Source organism: Alosa pseudoharengus, unplaced genomic scaffold (assembly GCF_046254945.1).
Source record: "Alosa pseudoharengus isolate Yale_2024_CS ecotype anadromous, Long Island Sound unplaced genomic scaffold, YU_APseudo_1.1 YU_APseudo_1.1_scf_17, whole genome shotgun sequence".
In the NCBI taxonomy this organism is placed as follows: domain Eukaryota; kingdom Metazoa; phylum Chordata; class Actinopteri; order Clupeiformes; family Clupeidae; genus Alosa; species Alosa pseudoharengus.
The window spans coordinates 11,925,826-11,947,292 of record NW_027468640.1 but is presented as its reverse complement, the minus strand read 5'-3'; the positions used below and the strand labels follow the sequence as shown (position 1 = coordinate 11,947,292).

Genomic DNA, 21,467 nt, shown 5'->3' with positions numbered 1-21,467 from the left:
TTTCCTTCACACACTTCTACTTTTGTCTTTATGCAGGAAGTTAAGTTGGTCTTTAAATAGCGTTATCCCGCTTCCTTATTGGTGTTCACTGTTAGCCCTGCTCGCCTGTGTATCCCGCAGAGGAAGGTAAACCAAGTAGGCCTACTGAACATATGCCTACAGCCTCATGCAAGAGTCTGTAGAGTGCCTCTTAAACTATGCACCATGGCCATGCAGCAAAAGAAAATGTCTGGACATTAACCAGTACTTTGTCACTCACTTTGTCCGCATCAAGTGTAGCATTTGTAGCTGGTGAGATATCTGATATAGACTGGAACAGATCCCTGATACTGGCCTACACAATTTATTTAATGAGTTAAATCTAATGGGCTGTCCATGATCACGGAGCATGATGAACAGTGCAAAACATTGCCATTCAATTGTTATTGAACAGACCAAAATAGCCTTGCTTACCTGCCACATACTAAGACATACCAGCTGCCACCCTCAGGGGCAAGTTGAAAATGAAAATGTTCTGCTAAGGTTTCCTGATTGAAGGACATGTTTGGCAAGTGCGTGCACATATGCAACAGGTTTTTGAGGCAGTCTTTTCCCGTGGGTGTCAGAGGTGCTATGCTACTGTATCCCACCAGCATCGACATGTAGACCTATTCAAAACCTGCCATATTAAAAAGGCAGTTAGCCTAAAGTCCACCTTAAAAGTAATTTACAGATGAAATACAAGAATGAAAAGTTGAAAAGAAAATGAAACCTACAGTATATTGATTTCATCAAGCTCAGAAAAAAGTTTGAAAAGAAAACAAACAATGGCCTTTTCAGAGATCTTGCAGGAACTAGAGTGCTCAATGCACCACTGTTTGCGTTGATTTGTACACTTTGCAACCTTTTTACAGTCTTGAACTCAGCAGTGATCAGAGAATCAGTGTCTAGGGTAGCTCACACCCTGACTCCGGAGTCACTGAAATATGCAGCCATAATGTAATTAAAGATAGTGTGAGTTCATCAGTGTTGGCACTGCATGAGTTTAAAATATCAAACAGGCCACAATATCGTATATAGTGCTTATAACCATGTGAAATAGAGTTCTCACTCTTGTCTGTCACGAATACAAAGAAAACTGTGCTTGTGTGTTTTTCTATTGATCCGTTCCACATTCCTGTACTGTTCTTAATATTACAGCCAGCTTCAGGGCTAAGGGAGGGTGAGGCTACAACATCTCTCTCCACCTTGTGAAGTTCACATGTGTGTCCACTCCAGAGACAACACTGCTGCATTATATGTGAGTGACGATCAAGTCTTATCATTTCTCTTGGCGGGTCACAGCGCATCTTTTTTCCACCTAAAGAAATAAAGTTTCACATGTATTGCGTTACGTTTTGGAAGACATTTCAGTCCAGGCCTTGTAAAGTAAACTCTTCAGGACTTCAGGTTTTTTGTTTTTTGTCTGTTGTTTTTTGTTTTTTGTTCATTGAAACTGGGTCTCCCCCTGTTGGAGAGCGCTGGGTACCTGTGGGGGTTAAAGGTGATGATCTAGTTTATTTAAACACACCTACTTGGGGTCAAGGGTGAAATTGCCATTTTTCACACTGAAGAAGGGTGTTAGCCCGAAACGTTTGTGAGGTAATTAAAAAGTAAACAATACTGTTGAGTGCTTGCTTTATTTATATTTCTAAGTTTTTGATTTATTATCAAGAAAGTTTAAGCACCCAGTTGAAGAAAGGGTGTTGAGCGTGCTTCCTTATTTCTACAGAGAGAAAAAAACACCAAATTCATTATTAGTGAAGAAATACCAAAACGCAGGCCAAGTAATCAGGCTATTGTTTCTTTTTGTTTGGGAATAAGGAATGTTTTTGAACTGTCAGACCATGACATTTTGTTGATTTATTAAGAAACCATAATGTCAAACTAATCCCATTATTTGTAAACTGTAGCTTTCACTTGACACATGTCTAGATAATTTCATAACATTTAAAGTAATTCCGTTCTCACAGAGAGTCTGTTTGCGATGGAAATTTTGTAAACACCCACACAGCCTAATTTGGGTTTCTCTTTCGCTCACCTCTGCCTCTCCACTTGTCTCTTGAGCGCACATTAAAAACCAACTTCCTTTGTGGTGCATCACATGGTCTGCTTCCTGGAACTAACTGGTGATCAGTTGTGGGTTTTTATTCAGTGCATTCAAGCTTACAGAAGAAACTGCAAGGAAAATCAAAGTTTAAGAATACAGAGACAGAACTTCTATAAAAAAAAGTTAGATTTTGTGTTGCTCAGATCATGGATGCACAGGACTGGATAAACAGCAATCACACTCTCTGTGAGCTGCAGGCAGTTTCTCAGGCAGACACCACTAAGGTAGGTTACATTCCGATGTATACTCCCTCAAAGATGACAGACAACTCACACATTGCTGATACTGTGTGAATCTGTTAATCACAGTGATTGTTGTAAATAATGTTTAAGTAAGAAAACAACTTAATAACTATGACTGATGATTATGTAAAAGCCTTATGGATATACAAATATTTTATCATTTGTGAGAATCTATACACACCGCCTGTTATACTGTTTCAACTCTCTGCAGATGCCAATGGAGATTGTTTTTGACGTCCCTTTAAGTCCTCCGCCGTCATACGATCAGGCATCCATTTTGTGGTCTCTTGGGTTGTACTCACACACCCTAGATGAGGCTTTGAAGAGAGGTCATGCTGCAGATCAACAGTCAATGGACTTTCAGCGGAAAAGCTCATCAGTCACAGCAGCTGTTCATAACTTTGCGCAGGCCTTAGCCAGTGATATTATAAGTTCAGCCACACATCCCAGTGTTGGAGATACGGAGAGTGAGAAAGTCCTGTCGCCCACGTGCGGCACCGATGAAGGCCGGTCCACTGCTTCGCATTGTTTCTTTGATCCGAATGCAAATGTCCTTTGGGGAGACGACCAGGAATGCAAAACTAGCAGCTACACTGATGAGGAAAAGCTATCCGAGTATTTAACGTCCATGATTTTTCGAATGGCTTTGAAAGAGGTGGCTGAACATGGCAGCCCAAGGCCGTCTGTTCTGAGCACAGCGCAATCTACGCATCACCGTGAGACTTGCAGCAGACATCCATATGACGAGAGAATGCTCTCAGAACGTGGGCAATCACTGGAAACATGTGACGAAAACATGGACACGCATTGGGAGGAATCAACGTTTGAACTACCAGCATCCTCAAGGGCCCGTGGTGCATCTGGCTCCTCACGCACCATCGGAAGTTTGCTCTCACAATCTAGCCTGGCCAGTAACCAATCCCTGGATTACCCCGATGCCCCACCGACCACGCCGTTAATCCCCGGTGTGACTCAGAGCAGAGCCAGCTTCTGCAGGAAGTTGAAGGGGGGGCTTGCGAAGGAGTTCCTCCCCTCTCCCCCGCCCCCGACTCCCAACAAGAACCCGAACCCCAGCCACCAACTACTGAGGGGCTACAAGGAGACGGACAGGGATACGGCCGAGTTTGTCCACCGCCTGATGCGTTCCTTATCGCTAGAGTGCTCCGACGAGGCAGGTTTTGCAGACATCAGTGGAGGACTCTCCAGCCAAAGTCCATGGACCAACTGCCCTGAACTGTCTGATTATGCAGACCAGCTATCGGCTGACATCATTAAGTATGTCACCACATCAGATGAGGGAGAGGATTTCGTAGACCGGCTAATGTGGTCCTTATCTCTTGAATACCCAGAATGCATAGAGGATACACCGGTCAAAGAAAATAATAGCGGACCTCTGAACAAGGCACATTATGATTCAGATGCACTGAATGACTTTGCAGATGAACTAGCCACAGATATCATTGGATGTGCCATCGAGAGCTACTCATCACTGACAGCATTCCAAAAAAGCCTTCTTCCTACTGCTGAGCGCTGGGCCGAGGAGATACTCCAAGCCTCCTACAGAGAAATGATTGATCCGGAGAGGACAAAAGACATCAACACGTCGGCCCAGCCAAACCGACGAAGCGTGAATAGCGAGGCGGTGCTCACATCATCGGATATGGGAGTCGAGGCGAGCACTCGGAGCCAAATTCGCAGGCCGACCTCGGAGGTTCACTCCCTGCAGAGGACGGGGAGCCAAGAGGATGACCCCACGGGTGCGGGGAGGCTGAGAGACTTAGCAGAGGCGCTGCTAGCCACTGCATTTATTCAGGCGCTCCCAGAGCTACAGCGCGCAGTTTTACATCCTGGAGCTGGTCCAATGGCTCAGGGCCCGCCAGACTATACTTCTGGCTCCCTTAGGACCTCCCTCCAGCCTTCTAAAAGAGTCCAGGCCTCCCTAAGCAGTGGGAACTCAGGTCAAGCCACTGGTGCTCTGGCCCAAGTTGACAATGCGGCGGACTGCGCGCTAGACAGCTATGCAGAACACGTTGCCCTCGAAGTGATTGATGGCTCCTTGAAGCTCGCCTCGAAATATCTCGTTGGCGATGGGAAAGCATGTAGCCTTCGGCGTGATGGGAACGGTTCTTGGTATTCGGAGGGTGAAGTTACACAGAGACGCCATGGCCCAAGGGTGAGGGTATTGCTTGGGTCTCAGATGTGTAGGACCACAAATGACCTGAAGGGGGTGCTGATGTGGGCTGCAGCTTCTCAGCTCGAGATCCAGACACTCACGCTTGTGGTTGCTGACCATCAGCTTCAAGCTCAAGTGAGTAGAGTACATGATCAGATGTATTCTTAATATAATGTTAGACACCTGATAATGGTGAACGCTTGTACATAAAGGTTGTGTGTCCACTTCAAATCGTAAAATTGTAAATCAGGTTTATAGGCCAAGTATACTTGCGTATACAAGGAATTTGGTCTCTGCATTTATCCCATCTGTGAATTAGTGGAACACACAGAGGACAGTGAACACACAGTGAGGTGAAGCACACACTAACCCGGAGCAGTGCTACAGTGGTGCTTGGGGAGCAGTGAGGTGCCTTGCACAAGGGCACTTCTACTACTACTACTCCTACTTTGGGCAGCCGTGGCCTACTGGTTAGCACTTCGGACCTGTAACCGGAGGGTTGCCGGTTCGAACCCCGACCAGTAGGCATGGCTGAAGTGCCCTTGAGCAAGGCACTGCTCCCCGAGCGCCGCTGTTGATGCAGGCAGCTCACTGCGCCGGGATTAGTGTGTGCTTCACCTCACTGTGTGTACACTGTGTGCTGTGTGTGTTTCACTAATTCACGGATTAGGATAAATGCAGAGACCAAATTTCCCTCACGGGATCAAAAGAGTATACTTATACTTACTTCAGCCGTGGATGTGGGCATGGGAGAGCAGTGCTCAACCACTTCCCCCGCCCACAGTTTTCCTACTGGTCAGGGATTGAACCGGCAACCCTTCGGTTTCAAGCCCAAAGCCCTAAACCAGTAGGCCACGGCTGCACTTTTCAATATGGTGATGTTTTTGTTCAATGACTAAAAACAACTTCATTCAATTCTCTTCATCAGTTCAGCAGTGTGGCACACGACAGGCATCTCCTGGGCTTGACTGTGGGGGACCTGATGACATCACTCCTGCAGCACTGCACGCACCTGTCCCAAGTGGCCAATAGAGGGAGCTCTCTCAGTGGTGTTGTTCACCCACTTACTTACCTACAGGAGCTGGAGTGAGCCGCAAGGAAATCCAGCACGACAACCGACCTCATCCACACAGTCCTCACGATCCCTCTCCCGATAAAGAGCACGATTAAAAAGAAATATGGACGCAATGAAAAAACATAGACACGCAATAAATATATTTTATACTGATTCTTTTTTTTATCTGATGTTAAATAGCCTAATCGTATTAGTGGCAAAAGGGAACAATTTATTGTAAATCCCAGCAGAGATTTTATGACTGATTAATTTAATATAAAGCTTAATACAAATAAAAATCCATTGTTGCTATAAATTTCTGTAAGTTTCTCTTCAATTGTTGTGAAATCCCTTCATGGAGAATTCTTAATGCAGATAAAACTTCAGTTACATGAGACGTACTCCCTCGCAATCTCTCTCTGTGATTGAAAGGCCTGATTGTTGTAAAAATAAAAAAATGAAGAGATAGAATAAAGTAAAGAAAAAATAGGGCCACTCAGGGAAGTACATCAGAGACAGCTTCGACCTCCCCATGTTTTACAGTTCCCCATTAAAGCTCCCTAAGTCCTGATACCTAACATGGCAGGAATGCGCTTTGTGAACTTTTAGCCTCCCACTCTTGGCAATGGCTCCACTCAGCAAGTCCTCACACACACATAAACACATACACACACACACACACACACACCGATAGGAAAAGAGAGAGAGAGGTCCGGTACATGTATGCGCTGGACTGACAGTGCAGCTGCAGAGGGGTGTCAAGGAGGACATGCTAAGACCTGCTGTTACACACATCTGCAGAATCATTTGTTCTCCATTATCATGGACGGGGTGATCGCAAGAAGAGCGAGGGAGTGAGTCAGAGCAGAGAAAGAGACATGAGGGAATGAGGGAGAGAGAGAGAGATAGAGAGATAGAGCGAGAGAAAGAGAAGATGTGATTGCAACAGAGCAGCAACGTATGGATTATGTGGATTTGGTCCCCTTCCCTTTCCCCCCTCCCTGAAGACATACACACACATATGCACATAAAAAAAAAGATGGAAAAACTATAGATCATCAATTCATTCCCCTCCAGACTCCCACCAGCCAAATTCTCCTGCAGTTCACCACAGGAGGAGAAGAGGAGGCGGGACAAAACATGTGTTTTGCACGGACCAGTTTTTACAGTTACCATTTTCAGGCCAAACAAGTCCGGCGAAAAACTCCGACTTAAGTGTCTGACGGGTGGACTTAATTAACCTGGCCCTAGCCAGATGAATGTCGTTCCGCTAGCTCCACTCATCCATCTGGAACCGATCCATTGAAATCTCGTTTCAGAAGGCTGGACCTAATCAAAAAATGCTTGCATATGATTGAATAAGCCACTTGTCCGTCATCTATTGACGTGCTACTTCAACCACTCTCATCGAAGCCAACCCGTGACGCTGATAACAGTCTCACAGTCGCTTCTACGCTATGTCACATCTATGAAACTCCCGCCCTGCGTCCTGATTGGCTAAACCATAAAGTTGGTTGGAGAAATCACTCTCAATGGAAGAGGTTCCAGATGGATGTGAGTGAAGCTAGGCGGAGCTAGCGGAACGACATTCATCTGGCTAGGGCCAGGTTAGGACTTAATGGAGCTGTGAGAACTCTGACACGCGATATGAGATGGAAGTGTGAGGCTATGAAACAGGAGCCCAGAACTAAGCAACAGTATGACAATGTCATACACCCCCCCCCCCCCACACACACACACACACAGTGTGAAAATTATACAATATTACCTCACACTCCATGGCCACACACTGATGGCCTTGTTTTACTATTTAGCCATAATTTAAATACAGCAGTCATGACACTTACAGTCTTGTAGTAAAAATGATAACAGTATACCACAATTATATAGTTATTTATATAATTATTAGACCTAGTGCTACTGTAACTACTAGTCCTACCACCAAAGAAGAAGATGGAGAAGACGAAGATGATGTTTCTTCCTGTATAGAGCAATGTAATCTATTTTATAACCGTGTTCAATGCAAAGTTTTCACGTTGCCCAGCAGGTGCATATGAATGAATAGCAAGGTACAAAGCAAAGATTCTAGAACAGAGCTCCGCTCTAGAATCTTTGGTACAAAGGAATCTGTTCTGTTTTTGCAGAACGTTTCAGAGAGGTGACATCATGGCTACACTGTGGTATGTTTTCTCATTGTTTACAGCCATTATTCCAACATGAATCCCACCTCAAGGAGATTAAGTAAGAATATCCACATCCTCTGAACTTCAAAAAGGCGATAATTACTTTAAGCCACTTGCTTCCTTGAATTGTACTTAAGAGCTGCGTATACATCCCTCTCTGCCTTCCATCACTTTACGACAGCGCAGAAGGTGTTAAGGTGTCAGAGATTTGGCAGGGGGCCCATTCTGCCATAGTCCAACATCTGTCTTCTATCTTAAAACGGCTGGCAAGGACAACAACACACATCTCGCTCACCTCGCACATGACGAGCCAGCTGTTTGTGGGAGTGAAGCAGTCTAGCCTGATATTTATGGTTCGACAGAGGAAGAGTGAAGGGAAGTGTGCTTAAGCAAGCTGTGTGCATGCGTCCTCTCCCTCTTATCTCCAGAGGCCCATAGTGTTTCAGTTATGTGTTGTTTAATATTCGAATGAGGGCTATTTACAGTAGATTAACATTTATATTCTAACAATTTACAATTAGTTTAGAATTTATAATCAAACTGACTCCATTAATCCATCACATATTGAAAATTATACTTTATGTGGCGTGCTTCAGATTGTTACCGTGTCCGGCATTTGATAGATATGTCAGCTTCTCCTGTTAAAAGCCAAGAGCCTACCTGTACCTTTACGATACAGGAAGTTGTCGCAGCACATATCAAAACTCCTCACAGACAGTCAAAGTTTCAAGGACACAGCATGTGCAATGAAACAGACTACTGTACAGACAGTTATGATGGATATAAACACATATATTAAAGTTGGCTAACATACAGTACGCTCCAGGGTAACTTGCTTTATAGATTGGTCAAGACAGACCATTTTATTTTATGCACGGAGACCTAAAAAAATGTACTTTAACGGGGGGAGAATATGGAGTGCCCCCAAAAATATATATGACTATTCAGGGCCGAATTAGTGATGGAGGGAAGAGATAGGCCCTCTAGGCCCTTTTTCTAGACTATGAGTATGTTGAATGAAGCCCCCCTCCACATACACACACACACACACACACACACACAGCCTTGGCTACAGTCTTATGTTGAAAACACAAACCAGGGTTTGATGCCTAGTGAGCACCCTGGTGAAATTGCTTTGGATGACAGTGTCTGCTAAATCAATACAAATGAATGGGAACCGTACAGATAAGGTCTGATGCATGGAAATTGGTGTGATGATAGAGTGAAAGTCTATCTCGTATTTTTAAAGGTGATGTTTATTCTCAAGGTTACTCATTGTTCTTCACTTGTCAGTCATTTGGATAAAAGTATCAACTAAATGAATAGATGCAAGGTAATGTCTTCATGCTTTGGGGAGGTGGGTCGGAGTGCGTTTAGGATTGGACGTGTGGTACGGGGGCTTTATGTTTACCTTCTTATGACCTTTGTCTCCTCCCAAATCCCCACACAGCTGTGATTGTGTTGACTGTTTTGGGTGTGGGTGTTTTCCATCACCATTGCACTGCAGGGGAATTGGAAAGATTTCACCGCATTGACAGTTGTGTGTCCTTGATTAATGGGAGGAGGGAGGGGGGTTGCTGGGGATGCCTTGTCTGAAGTCTGTTATCATCTGGAGACATAAAGCCAGCCTACCAAAGAGAGTGGAGTTGTTTGGGTTTTAAAAGTATAAGGAGTGGTAAGTGAGTTCACCCTTCTCTTATTTACAGGAACTGGAGTGTTCACACACCCACTTTTATTTATACATTTAAACCTTCTTTGGTGGTGTTCCTGATATCAGCACATTTGGTGGAAAGACCCAGTCAGATGGGAATAGGCTATACCACAATGTGACTGGGCCTCTTTTTTATTATTATTGCTATGTTATGTTTTGGTGAAGTTAGTTTGCACCTGATCTTTGCAATATCAACAAAAAATCCTTGCAAAATCTTTCCACAGAGCCAGCATTGTATCATGTTTATGACAGCACAAAAGGATTAGTTTATCAATATTCCTGTTCCTGTAGTTTTCATACAGATTGTAGATTATCCTTAATTTGGCATCACTGGTTAACTAAAATTAAAATTAAATGTATTATATCAAACTATAAACGTTTGATATACGTTGTTATTCTATTTAGATAGGGAAGCTGATTTCCCAAAATCACTGGTGAAGAAGACATTCACCAGTGCTTGCTCGTAGGCTATTTAAACATCTTTAAGAGGAGGGCCCCACTAAACTCGTTTGGGGGCGAGACAACTTTGGGACAATGAGATCGTGGGAGCGCATTCCAAGGTGTGTGGCGCATTCCATGTGAATGGGCATCTGATTATGCACATGGTTAGGGCTGTGAAGGTGGTTTGAATTACAATGATCTAACCGGTGTTCTTCCACCTGGGGGCCAACGCATACAAATGAGTGGCCATTTATCCGCTTTGACACAAAGGTGTAGACTTACCTAGAAAACAACACACAGGCTATTGGCCATGCTAACATAACACATAGAAAATATAAGACATTTCTTGCATTCAGAGGCTACATTTAATTTTGAACTTGAAATATTTTAAACTAGTCACACTGTCGTTTTAGATGTGTCTAGTCCCATACAATACTAGACCAAAGAGCGATTGATAGTCTGTAATGTAAAATATTAAACTTAAACTAAATATCTTCACCATGTTCATGCAGCTACTACCTAGCTAAATCTCAGTTCAATGAGTTTATAAATCCAGCACGGAAGGTGGTGGGTGACGAAAAGGTTAACGCATCACCGCCTTCGGGAGGGATGAAACTTCACCCTGCGCTTGGCTCGTCGTCACAGCATATAACTCCTCATTGCGGAGTAGCTGGCCAAGAAATACGAACACGGCCCTCCCACGCATCTCTCAATGAATGCCGTGCGGACGCAGATTTGATTTGTAATCATACACGCCGCTGTTGTTGCTTTCCAAAGTGAAGAGACAGGAATGCCATGGCTACTCAGAACAACCAGGATTATTATAGATCTGTTAGCAGCGAGTCCACAACATACATGATGGTCCCAGCGAACAGTCGACGAGACGCACCTTCAAAGTTATGGATAGCGATGGTCGTTATCGTGGTGGTGGTTCTTCAGATAGCCTCTACCACCGGACTATTTGTCTACCTTAATATGTCACTGTCACAGGTACGTGAGGATAAGAAAATGGCTTTCTGACTGACCCAGCATAAAGTTTTGTGTTGTGTGAAAGTTGAGTCGATGAGAATGCAATGGCATGCAGCGACTTGATCCAGATAGCCCAGTCGAACTCCGTTGCCTGTGCAAATACCATGTGTGTTTTCTATTAGAACATTGCTAATATCAGTATGTTATCAGTTAATCGGTCTAAGTTAAAGTCAATATTTGCGCTAGAGGCTAGTCTGTTTCAGTGCAGTCCTGTCTTAACAGTGTATTTACACATTGGTGAAGAGGTGCACGCAGCTGTTTCAAAACAAGCAACTTGTGGGAAAATGTCCTGCTTACTTATTAAAAAAATAAATCACAACAATTTTGTAAGTATTTCTCTAGCCAATGCAGTACGCTAATTAAAACAGACGGCCATAAAATAACAATAATATAATAATAATAATAATACATTTAAAATTTGCCCCCAAGCCATTCTCGACCACAGAGCTGTCAAGCCGAGAATAATGTCTTAATATGTGCCGTCACGTTACTTTTTTGTCTTCATTTGCGCACACTTTGATGTGGTCTATCTTGGATGAAAATAATGGAGGCTGCACGTACTTGATGAAAATGAATAGCATAAGATCTCTCAAATTCAATTTCAAGCTTACACTGCATCACTTCCCTGTGTTGATTGTGGGTCATGACCATTTCAAAAGAGTTTGGCACTGTCACTTGTTTTTATGCGGAAAGCGTGAACTCGCTCGCGGCTGTAAAGTTGACAGATAATTCTCTGTCCATCCCTGATCCCTCTCCAATACGTAATTAAATCAAACTAAAAAAACTTTTCCATCAGATGATATAACTTTCTTGCCAAATAGGGGACAAGTTCCAGGTGACAGCTTGCCAGGGCAACAAGGTTAAGGCGCCTGACGAGGATAAGTCTATGCGTGCGATTTTCCCAGAGAGAGCTGCAAGTTGTTTAAGGGTTTTCATTGACGTGTGGTTTCCCCTAAATGCAATGAATTAGACAATCTGGAGAATGAAATGGGCGAAGTCTGCGCCACACAAGCCTGTCAAGGACAATAGAGGACCAAATAAGTAATGTTCTGTGTGCTGTCCTCATAATTAGTCATTATACTGAATGTCTATCAAAAGAGTCTTCGTCATGAGTCTCCTTAAGGAATAGCCTACATGTCTACACAAGAACTGGTAGCATATCGTTAAAATTAACCGAATGCACCGCGCACACGTGTGTGTTAATTAAATTCATTACATAAGTTTTAATTCAGAGAGGGAATATGTGTAGGCCTATGTTATGTCTCATCCTGATAAGCAGTTTTGACTCAATAATAATGAAGTAAATGTTTGATTTACTCCGCACACTCCTCGCGCTATAGTCAGCGTTTTTTTCCACTAAAGAGCGACTCCATTGTTCAACTCGGTCCCAGGAGGGAATCAAAGTCATTCAGGCAAGTCATCAGTCCATGTAAACAAAGACTAGAATGCAGGTTGTGGAACAATGTGACTCTTTAAATGAACTATGCTGAGCACGGGCCGCTGGTTCGCTTTCGACATCGCTCTAGAAATGACCTATTTATGTCTCGCGCGGTTCCCAGCCCAAGCTACATTTGGATCTTTCTTCATTGTTTTGAATCAGTGAGTGACTCAGCTTGTGTGTGTGTGCGCGGCGCGCGGGAGCGAAAGGAAAAGAGAATATGGATGTTAGACAGAAATTCAAAAAGGGGACAAAACTGAGAGACCATAGATAGACAGAGAGAGAGGGAGGGGGAGATACAGAAAGATGGGAATATACAGAAAAAAGTCAGAGAGAGAGGGTTCAAAAATAAAGGATATCAAGTGGAGGCAGCGAGAAAGAGCCAAGAGTAAGGGGAAGACAGAGTGGGAGAGGACGAAAGGACAGGCAGATAGAGAAAGTATGGACAGATACAGAGGCAGAGAGGTATTGTTTGATAGAGTAACAAAAGACAGGAAGATAGCAGAGCTAGAAAGATAGGCAGAGGAAGAATGTGTAGAGAAGTGGAGAGAAAGACACAGAGAGAGAGAGACAAAAGGACAGAAAATGTTAGAGGAGACAGACAGAGAGACAGAATGTTGAAGAGAGACAGAAACTCATAGATGGAGATGGAGAGTTTGAGAGAGAGAGACAGGAAACAGACAGACAGAGGTCCAGAAGGTTAAGAGATAGAAGCTCATAGATGGAGAAGGAGAGAGAGTGAGTGAAGAGGAGGCAGACAGACAGAGAGACAAAAAAAGAGAGTTTGAGAGACAGACAGACAGAGAGACACAGAGAGAGACAGGGAGGGAAGGGGACATGTCCTGTTTAGTGTTTGTTCTTCCTCCTCCCTCGTCTATGTCCTCCGTGTGTCTTGAGGCTGCCTCCAGCGAAGCGGCCCTCATCAAGCAGAACAACATCTTTGTGTAAGGCTATACCCTCCCAGCTCATGTTTAGATTTCTCCCAGAAACAGAGACTCCCTCGCATGCACCTCCCGCGACATTCTTCAATGCCAAAAAACACAGTCTCCTCTTTTTCTCTCTCTCTCTCTCTCTCTCTCTCTCTCTCTCTCTCTCTCTCTCTCCCTCCCTCCTTTTTCTTTGGTGCTTTCCAGCATCTGAAGCAAGCGTTTTCTTCTGGGGGGTTTGGGCAGACTGCTGTGCTCAGAATGGCAGCTAGCCTAGTGCTCTTTTTTTCCCCCTGCAAGACCTCTCATTGTGGCTTCATGTTCTGCCATGCAAAACTCAAATCTAGGTGGAATACCCCCCCCCCCGCCCCACCCCACCCTGTCCTCTTTCTGTCTCCATAACCCGGAGTGACTCAAGTTCTTCTAAGAACTCTGAGAGAGGGAGAGAGAGAGGGGGGGGGGACAACTGGCGTAGGAGAGAATATGAGAGAAAGAGAGTGATTAAGAGAGAGAGAGAGAGAGAGATGCAGATCAGCGTCTCCAACTTGGGATGACTGTGAGCCATTTAAATGTGGCAAAGCCGTGTTTGTTCCTCCCCTCCATCGTCGGAGGGGAGAGCCCCGGCGTCCTTACATTAAAATTGATGAGCGGACAGAAGGAGACTTGTTGTCTTTTCGTTTCTAAATAAAGCGGACACTGCCAGCCTGCCAGGCAACCACTCCGACACAATCTCCTCTATTCATCTCCGACACTGGCCTGTACGGTCGTCACTGTAGATAAAGCATCACTTTCTATTCAAATCAAGGAGCTTTAAGAGCTATCAAACGGCTTGGCCTAGCAGGGGGAAGGAGGAGGCCTTGTCACAATAAAGCTCAGACGCTCCGTGCGCAGGGAAGGGGAAAAAAAAAGAAACACCTTGAAAGAAAACATTTTCTTGGAGCGGACAAGGAGAGGTCGTTTGGAGGGACATTAGAGGCCTGAAGGGCAGAGGGAGGGGAAGAACCAGTGAGCATCAGTGAGAGAGAGAGAGAGGGATGGAGAGAGAGAGGGATGGAGAGAGAGAGAGAAAGGGCTGAAAGAGAAAGGGTGAAGCGAAGATTGATTGTGTAAGCATGTGCCAGAAATGCAAAACAAACACACACATACACACACACACACACACACACACACATACACACACACACATACATACACAGACTTACAGATGTGTCCACATAGTAACGAAAGTTCTCAGTGTTAGTGTAAATACTTTGTGCTCACGCAACTTGCTCACATCCAGATGGGATCCTGACTGAGCTATTCTTCTGGAGGCTAACACCACAGAAAGAGAGAGAGAGAGAGAGAGAAAAAAGAAACAAGCCAATCTATAATACAAAAAACGCAGAATATAGTACCGGCTGACGCAGCCTCTCTGTCTCTCTCTCTCTCTCTTTCCTTTTCCTTTTTGACTGACACTAATGCAGAGCTCTACCATTTTGCCAGTGCTTTTGGTTCTTCGGCGGTATTTATGTTTCGAAGAACCCAAAATAACGGTGAGTCACATTCACCTCTCTTTCTCTACTGGACTGTCCAGCGCATGCCGTTTGGCCTTTTATTTTGCCAACGTTTCGGCCAGGCAGCTGTTACGGTCAGTGGAGCTGTTCTGTCCGGGTCAAAGGCGTCCATTCTCTACTTTCAATATTTACACAAGCACCATGGGCCCATGGGGAAAAAACGCATCCATCCAACACGAGAAGGATTATGTCATGTAAACAATGACGATGATTGGGGAAGGACGTCGGAGCACAGAGAGAGAGATGTGACTCGGTCAAACCTGCATGTCTCTCTCTCTGTCCTTAACCGTCTCCTGTGACTTTGATTGTGTTTTGGTAGCAAAAAACAACAGCGTTCAAATCATGTGAAGACTGTGCTTTAGACAAAGCCCTAAGTCTTTGTTGGTATTTTGTGGAGGGCTTTCCCCCCCACTTTTCATTCTTGGACGGTAGCAACTGGTGTTATTGCAGCTGACTCGACACAGCCTCCATTGTCCGGAGCCTCCTGTCACTTCAGTGTGGGAATGAATGGAGAAGGTGGAGGCCCCACAGGCGAGCTTGTCTCCGGCGTTATCAGATTAGACACAATCCTGTGTGGGGAAGTTCCTCTCAAATGTAATAAAAACCTGGAGGGTGAGTGAACCATCATGTCCACCAGCGATACTAAAATCAATTGCGGCAGCGCTAGCCAATTACTCAGCGTAAAGTCGTAAACCGCGTCCGTGGAATGTGCTGACTAGTATGACTAGGTTTGGTCCTGTCAGCATTCATCCTCATATTCGTTAGATGGGAGGCTTCCCTGCCTCTTCAGGAAGCTTCAGTCTTACTTGAGTGGGTTTTCTTTTATATTTATTTCCCCAACCTCTTTGGCTCTGGCAAAGAGGGAGATCCACCAATTTAGCCAGACAGCTGTGTTGTTAGTCATGTCGACCACAAACGCCTCAGGAGGCTTTCAGGAGAGTCCAGGGCAGAGGGGTAAGCTCCAGCAACAGTTGCCTTGGTGACCCCAGTTCTGTTCAACTGAAACATCACAATGACAGCCCCCTTCCCCAACAATGCAGCCAATCCTCTGATTGGTCAGTCCCATAATTCCAGGAGATTTATGAGCCAATGGCAAGAGCCCAAACAAGGAAAAGTCTTTGTGTGCAAACAGGTAGTCGTTTCCCAGAAAGGCCTCGTAAATGTCTGTGTGTGAACTCTCACCCCGCGGCACAGAGGCATGTGGCAACAGGTGTGTGCTTTTCAAGGAAGGGCTAGTGGGCAGAGTCAACGTTATCAGTGACAAGAGCCCGGGGCTTCAGTTGAGTGATGGAATCGAAACTTAAACTCCTGCCCTCATGTTGTCTTCCTTATACCTGGTATCTGATAAGAACACAGCCCTGTTTGTACTCATGTGGGTGTAATTGAAAACCCTCAGACAGTCTAAGGTCAAAAGTGGACTTTTTACTTTTTTTTGGTCACATTAGTGGTATTGTACAAAGTTGACGGTTTCTTTTCTTTTTAAAAAAAAAAAATCATTTAATTTTTTCCTCCTGCAATTTCTCCTCAAGACCTAGTGCCCTTGAAACGCCACAAGTGTTTGCTTGCTTTAGCCGGGCCAAGTGGGCAGACAAACACGACCGCAACCATTTGATCCGTCCAGATCCCGATGGATAAAGCCAAACCTTGCCCTGAGTGACTTCCAAACTGAATATCTTGTTTTACTTGGACATAAGTCACCTCACAGACACAGACAAAGGCCTGAGTCACACAGTATGCGATTTCACACCAGCCCCATGGGTTCACCCTTGCTCCCTCAAACCCTTGCACATGAACTTCTGCATCCAAATGAAGTTCACGTTGAAATGATTTCTTCCGGACTGTGGACACCGTCTGTTTCTGCAGTTTCTGCTGATGTGAAGTGGCACCTCAGAGCCAACAATTAATTAATAAAACCACAATTGGGGGATTTACCATTTACATATCCGTTTGGTTCCATGAACAGCTGGGCCTTTGGGGAATCTGCATACAAGTGAGCACTTGTTTTATAGGCCGTGAGGGAGGCATATGTTGACAGTGCTGCTTCAGCAGGTCGATCATTCCACCCTGACACTAACTCTGATACATGCACATACAGACAGACAGACAGAGAGACAGACAGATTGGGAAATACTCAGTAGACTAGTAGCCATAAGTGCGGGCGTCTTTCTCCCCTTTCCTACTCTCTGGCCCCAGGCCAGGGCAGAATCAGAATGAACTCTGAATCGACTCCCTCTGTCTGTTCGCCCCATCTGTCTGTCTCTCCTGCTGGGTCTCCTCCCCCCACTCTCTCTCTCTCTCTCTCTCTCTCTCTCTCTCTCTCTTTCTCTCTCTCGCACGCGCTTCTGGTATCTTACTGTTTCCATCTGTCTGTCAGTCTGTTTCTGCCATGAAGTTTCTGTCTTTCTTCGTCTCACTCTTGTCTTGCCTGTCTATCTGTTTCTCTCTCTGTCTCTCTCTCTCTCTCTCTCTCACACACACACACACACACACATACACACACAAACTTCTGGTATGGATATAAGTTACATGCCTGCTTTCCCCATTTTATAATCCCCTGTCCTTGCGGGAAGAAAGCAGTGGGATATGGAGCGTGACACTCAGCAGTGGTTGCAAGTGACTCCCCTTCCAGAAGCCAGGGGCAACACTGGAGCATTGTTCCCGATTCCGGTGCTTCTCCCTGGGATTAGGATGGCTTTGTCGGCCCCCTTCTGGATTTTCTGTCTTTTCCTCCACGTCCCTTCAGCACTCTCTCTCTCTCTCTCTCTCCCTCTCTCTCTCTCTCTCTCTCTCTCTCTCTCTCTCTCCTAGTAGCACCTGGTTTTAGACATCTGCTTATATAGTGTTTTATCACTGCTTTCAACATTTACAGGGATTTATTGCTGCCGTCCCTGCTTCATCTTCCTCTTCTCTCCTCTTCTCTCGTCTTTCTCTCTGTGTGTCTGTCTCTACCCCTCACTGTATTGCCCGTTCTCTCACTTCTATTGGTCCTTAACTGTCTGTTTGTTTTTTATAGTGCTCTATGTCTGGTATTCTGTTCACTAGAAGTTTGCGTGTGTGTGTGTGTGTGTGTGTGTGTGTGTGTCTGTGTCTGTGTCTGTGTGTGTGCATGCATGTGTGCGTGTGTGTTCTGAACCTATATTTAATTTCACATAGCTGTTCAGTGCCCTGTGATGTATCAGGCCTCTTTGGGCATGTTCAGCGTGCCACCGCTCCACAGTGTGCTCTAGGTCTGTCATCATAGTCTGAGGTTCTGTTGCAAACACAAACGAGAAGAAACTAGCAAGGCTCTTTGTGACCCACAGAAAATGACTTTTTTTTTTTTATTGAAGTTTTATTTAATAATAAACATGGCAAAAACAATTTTATCTTATTTTATGAAAATTGGAAATTAGCAAAGATATGTGGCTGGTAATAGTGATTGGTTTGGTTTGCGTGTATAAGGTCATAATCCCAAGTGACTCATTTTTCCGTGAAACGCCAAGGCGCCCTTGTGTGCAAGCTGGTTTCTCGGAACGCAGACTCCCCAATCCAGAGGGGGAAAACCCTCATTAGATGGTTGATGTGCCATGCTTGCATTAACATCTCTGAAACACACGTGCGCACACACACAAAAACAGACGTACACACACAGTCACACACACACTAACACCCACGTACACTAGCCCGCAAGAATACACATACATTCACACACACACGCACACGCACACACACCCACCCACACACACACACAACCTCAAGTGCCCCCAGTGTCATGCTCCAGTGATCTCAGTTAAAGACTCATTAATAGCAGTCCTGAACCTTGACTCATGGTGATTTGCGCTTACACTGCACGCAGATCTTTGGTCCCGGCATGTAAATTGTTTTGCAAACACTGGAGGGCTGGAGTTTTGAGAAGTATGAAACAACAGAGCAAAGACAAGAAAGGTCAGAGAAAAGAAAAAAAGAGAAGGGAAGAAAAAAAGGCAGTTAATCCTTTGTCGGAGAGGAAGGGTCCATTTAATTGGTCCTTAAGGGAGCGTGCAAAAAATTAAACTTGGCTGTCGGACAGCCTTCAATTAAACGAGAACCTTTTTGGCCTTGCAGGACACGGTCCAGAACAGACACTCAAGACAGACAGACACTGTCCGGTTCCTGAGCCAAAACAAAAGACGAAAAAGGGAAGAGGGGGGAAAAATAGGCTGATTAATTCGTGGTTGCCTCACAGTCAGAAAATCCTGTTTATAAAAACTTCTGACGCTACTCTCTGTCTCTCTCTAGATTGAGAGGTCAGTGAGGACAAAAAAATTGGCAAGGAACAAAACCCTTGTTCTGTTCCATGTGTATCCAATAACATAACCTGTGGTTGGTTAGTGTGCGCACCACCGCACCAGTACGGCATCATCCTATTGGCTTGGCCAAGGGTTTATTGGAACATGGTAAAGTGAATCATTCTGTCAGCAGAATCACTGGTCCAGTGAACCGGCCTGGAGGAAATTGAATGGTCATTGGTCACTCAATAGGAAATGGAACTGACAGATATGTTTCTATTGGCAGGTGAAAAGCCAAGGCGTCACCGAGGAGCTGCGTTGTCTGGGGCTACTCAACGCCCTGGACAAAGACCAGGACATCCCCGAGAACCTGGCCCAGCTCTTTGGGGAGCCATGCATCAAGCTGGCCGAGGGCATCAAGGCCTACATCTCCAAGGTGAGAAAACATGTGGAAACGATTGACACACACACACACACACACACACACAAGAGGAAGAAAGTTTTCTCTAGCGTGCTGGATGCAGGTGAACTGAATCTGACATGAGCTGTTTCATTCACAATCCTTGTTTGATTTGCGTCACCTGCGTAGACAGGCTTAGTTGTTGTCTTTGTCCAGACTGCTGAGAAATGATAAGATTACAGTCTGGCCCGAAAGAGAAAGAGAGGAGAAAAAAAAAAAAACAAATCTCACAAGTTGGTGGTAATAAGGAAGTTATTATGCTACTTACAGCCTGGAGTGGAAAGATCTAATTCTGTAACAACAACACGGTTGATGCCTTCGTATACGTTCCACAGCAGTGACCATATGAGTCAGTCTCCATGCCCTCCACGCGAACCGCACAGAGATAACCTAAACATGAATTCCCCCTCGAACTTCCCCTACTGACTGCTTATTGCCATAGTTTTATTTTTCGTCCGCTATCCCCACTGCTCGCTCGCATAACATATTAAAGACGAGTTATGAGTTTGAGGGGTGCTGAGTGGAGATGGCAGCTTTTGGGGAGGGGAGATGGGGGGGGGGGGAGGAGGGGGGGTTTCACTACCAGCAGTGGGGTGTTAAAAAGTCTTTGGATTTGATGATCGCCAGAAATATTTGTCGTTCTGGAACCCCGACTGCTTACGGCACGACGAGCACTCGACTCGGGGCGTTTGCCAGTAGCCACGAACGCGAGTGGAATACGGCGAAGTGCGGCTGCGGCGACCGTTGCGTCCTGGACTCCACCCACTTTCGACGCATCAGGCATCAAACCGGTCGTTGCTAATTGCAGGAGGCTGCAAACAATTTGCTGGCAGGGAGAGTCTGAAGCATTTGGGGGGGGGGGGGGGGGCTTTAATTCAAAACACATGTGCCACAACTGAGACATGGATGCAATTATCAGACCCCAAGGAATGCCCAGATCAAGTTAGGGGTCAACCACGGAGAAAAGAAACAAATCTGTCCTTGTCCTGCAAGGAAAGTGGCCCCGCGCTGCAAACGAGGGAGACCGGCCGAGGGGAGAGACGGAGAGAGAGAGAGCGAGAGAGCGTGCAAGAGGGAGAGCAAAAGAATGAGGGCCAGAAGGAGAGAGTGAAAGAGAAAAAGAGAGTGATAAGAAGGAGGTGTGTGTGTGGTGATGGTGGTAGTGTTGGAGGGGGGGTGGGGTTAGACGGCAAGACTGAAAGGTATAAGGAGGTACTATGACTGAAAAAACAGGTTGAACAGGAAAGTGAGAGAGAGAGTGAAAGAGAGAGAGAGAAAGAATGACAGGAAACATAGGCCAAGTATTCAGCATCTAGAGAATTCCACTGCACCTGGTAGCTATTACCAATTGGTGAAGAACAAACTCAGAGAAGCAGGAATAAGCAAAAGAAAGACAAAAGTCTTCCTCTTACGCATCAAACATTCCGGGCAGGACACTTCCAGTCCTGCCACCAGCCGCCTTCCCGCCACTCCGTAAGTTTTCCGGACAGAGGAAGAGGAAGAGGAAGGATGGGGATGAAGGTATTTTTGATGTGATGACTCCTGGGCATGCCGCAGCCCATTGTTTCCTGGACACTCTGGCCCCTTGTTCTCTAGGCTTTGATCTGGGGCCAATCAGAATATCGGGGGCCCAGTGGAACATTCCGGAATCAATCGCATCACAGGCCTGTCAGGCAAGCAGAGTAATAGCAGTGCAATAAAGGACCTGTGTGTGTGTGTGTGTGTGTGTGTGTGTGTGTGTGTGTGTGTGTGTGTGTGTGTGTGTGTGTGTGTGTGTGTATGTGTGTGTGTGTGTGTGTGTGTGTGTGTGTGTGTGTGTGTGTGTGTGTGTGTGTGTAAATGCTGACCTCATTACACAATGGCTGTGTTATTGCAGCGTGTA

The 21,467-nt window shown here is 45.3% G+C and overlaps 2 protein-coding genes across 3 annotated transcripts in view; both read left to right on the top strand.

Annotated features, from left to right (window-relative positions):
* Positions 1 to 2,167: 2,167 nt before the first annotated feature.
* On the top strand, positions 2,168 to 5,913 carry LOC143127258 (uncharacterized). Its single transcript, XM_076288626.1, has 3 exons — positions 2,168 to 2,352; positions 2,582 to 4,678; positions 5,472 to 5,913. Exons 1-3 carry the CDS (start codon positions 2,275 to 2,277, stop codon positions 5,631 to 5,633), a joined length of 2,337 nt encoding a protein of 778 aa, XP_076144741.1. The 5' UTR covers positions 2,168 to 2,274; the 3' UTR covers positions 5,634 to 5,913.
* Positions 5,914 to 10,598: 4,685 nt separating this feature from the next.
* tnfsf10l (TNF superfamily member 10, like) overlaps positions 10,599 to 21,467 on the top strand; it is a 26,065-nt gene continuing 15,196 nt past the window's right edge. For both annotated transcript variants that reach the window (XM_076288625.1, XM_076288624.1), the window contains exons 1-2: positions 10,599 to 10,922; positions 19,412 to 19,561. In XM_076288625.1, the coding sequence (XP_076144740.1) occupies positions 10,728 to 10,922; positions 19,412 to 19,561 (345 nt within the window). In that variant the 5' untranslated portion in view covers positions 10,599 to 10,727. The remainder of the gene's footprint in view (positions 10,923 to 19,411; positions 19,562 to 21,467) is intronic.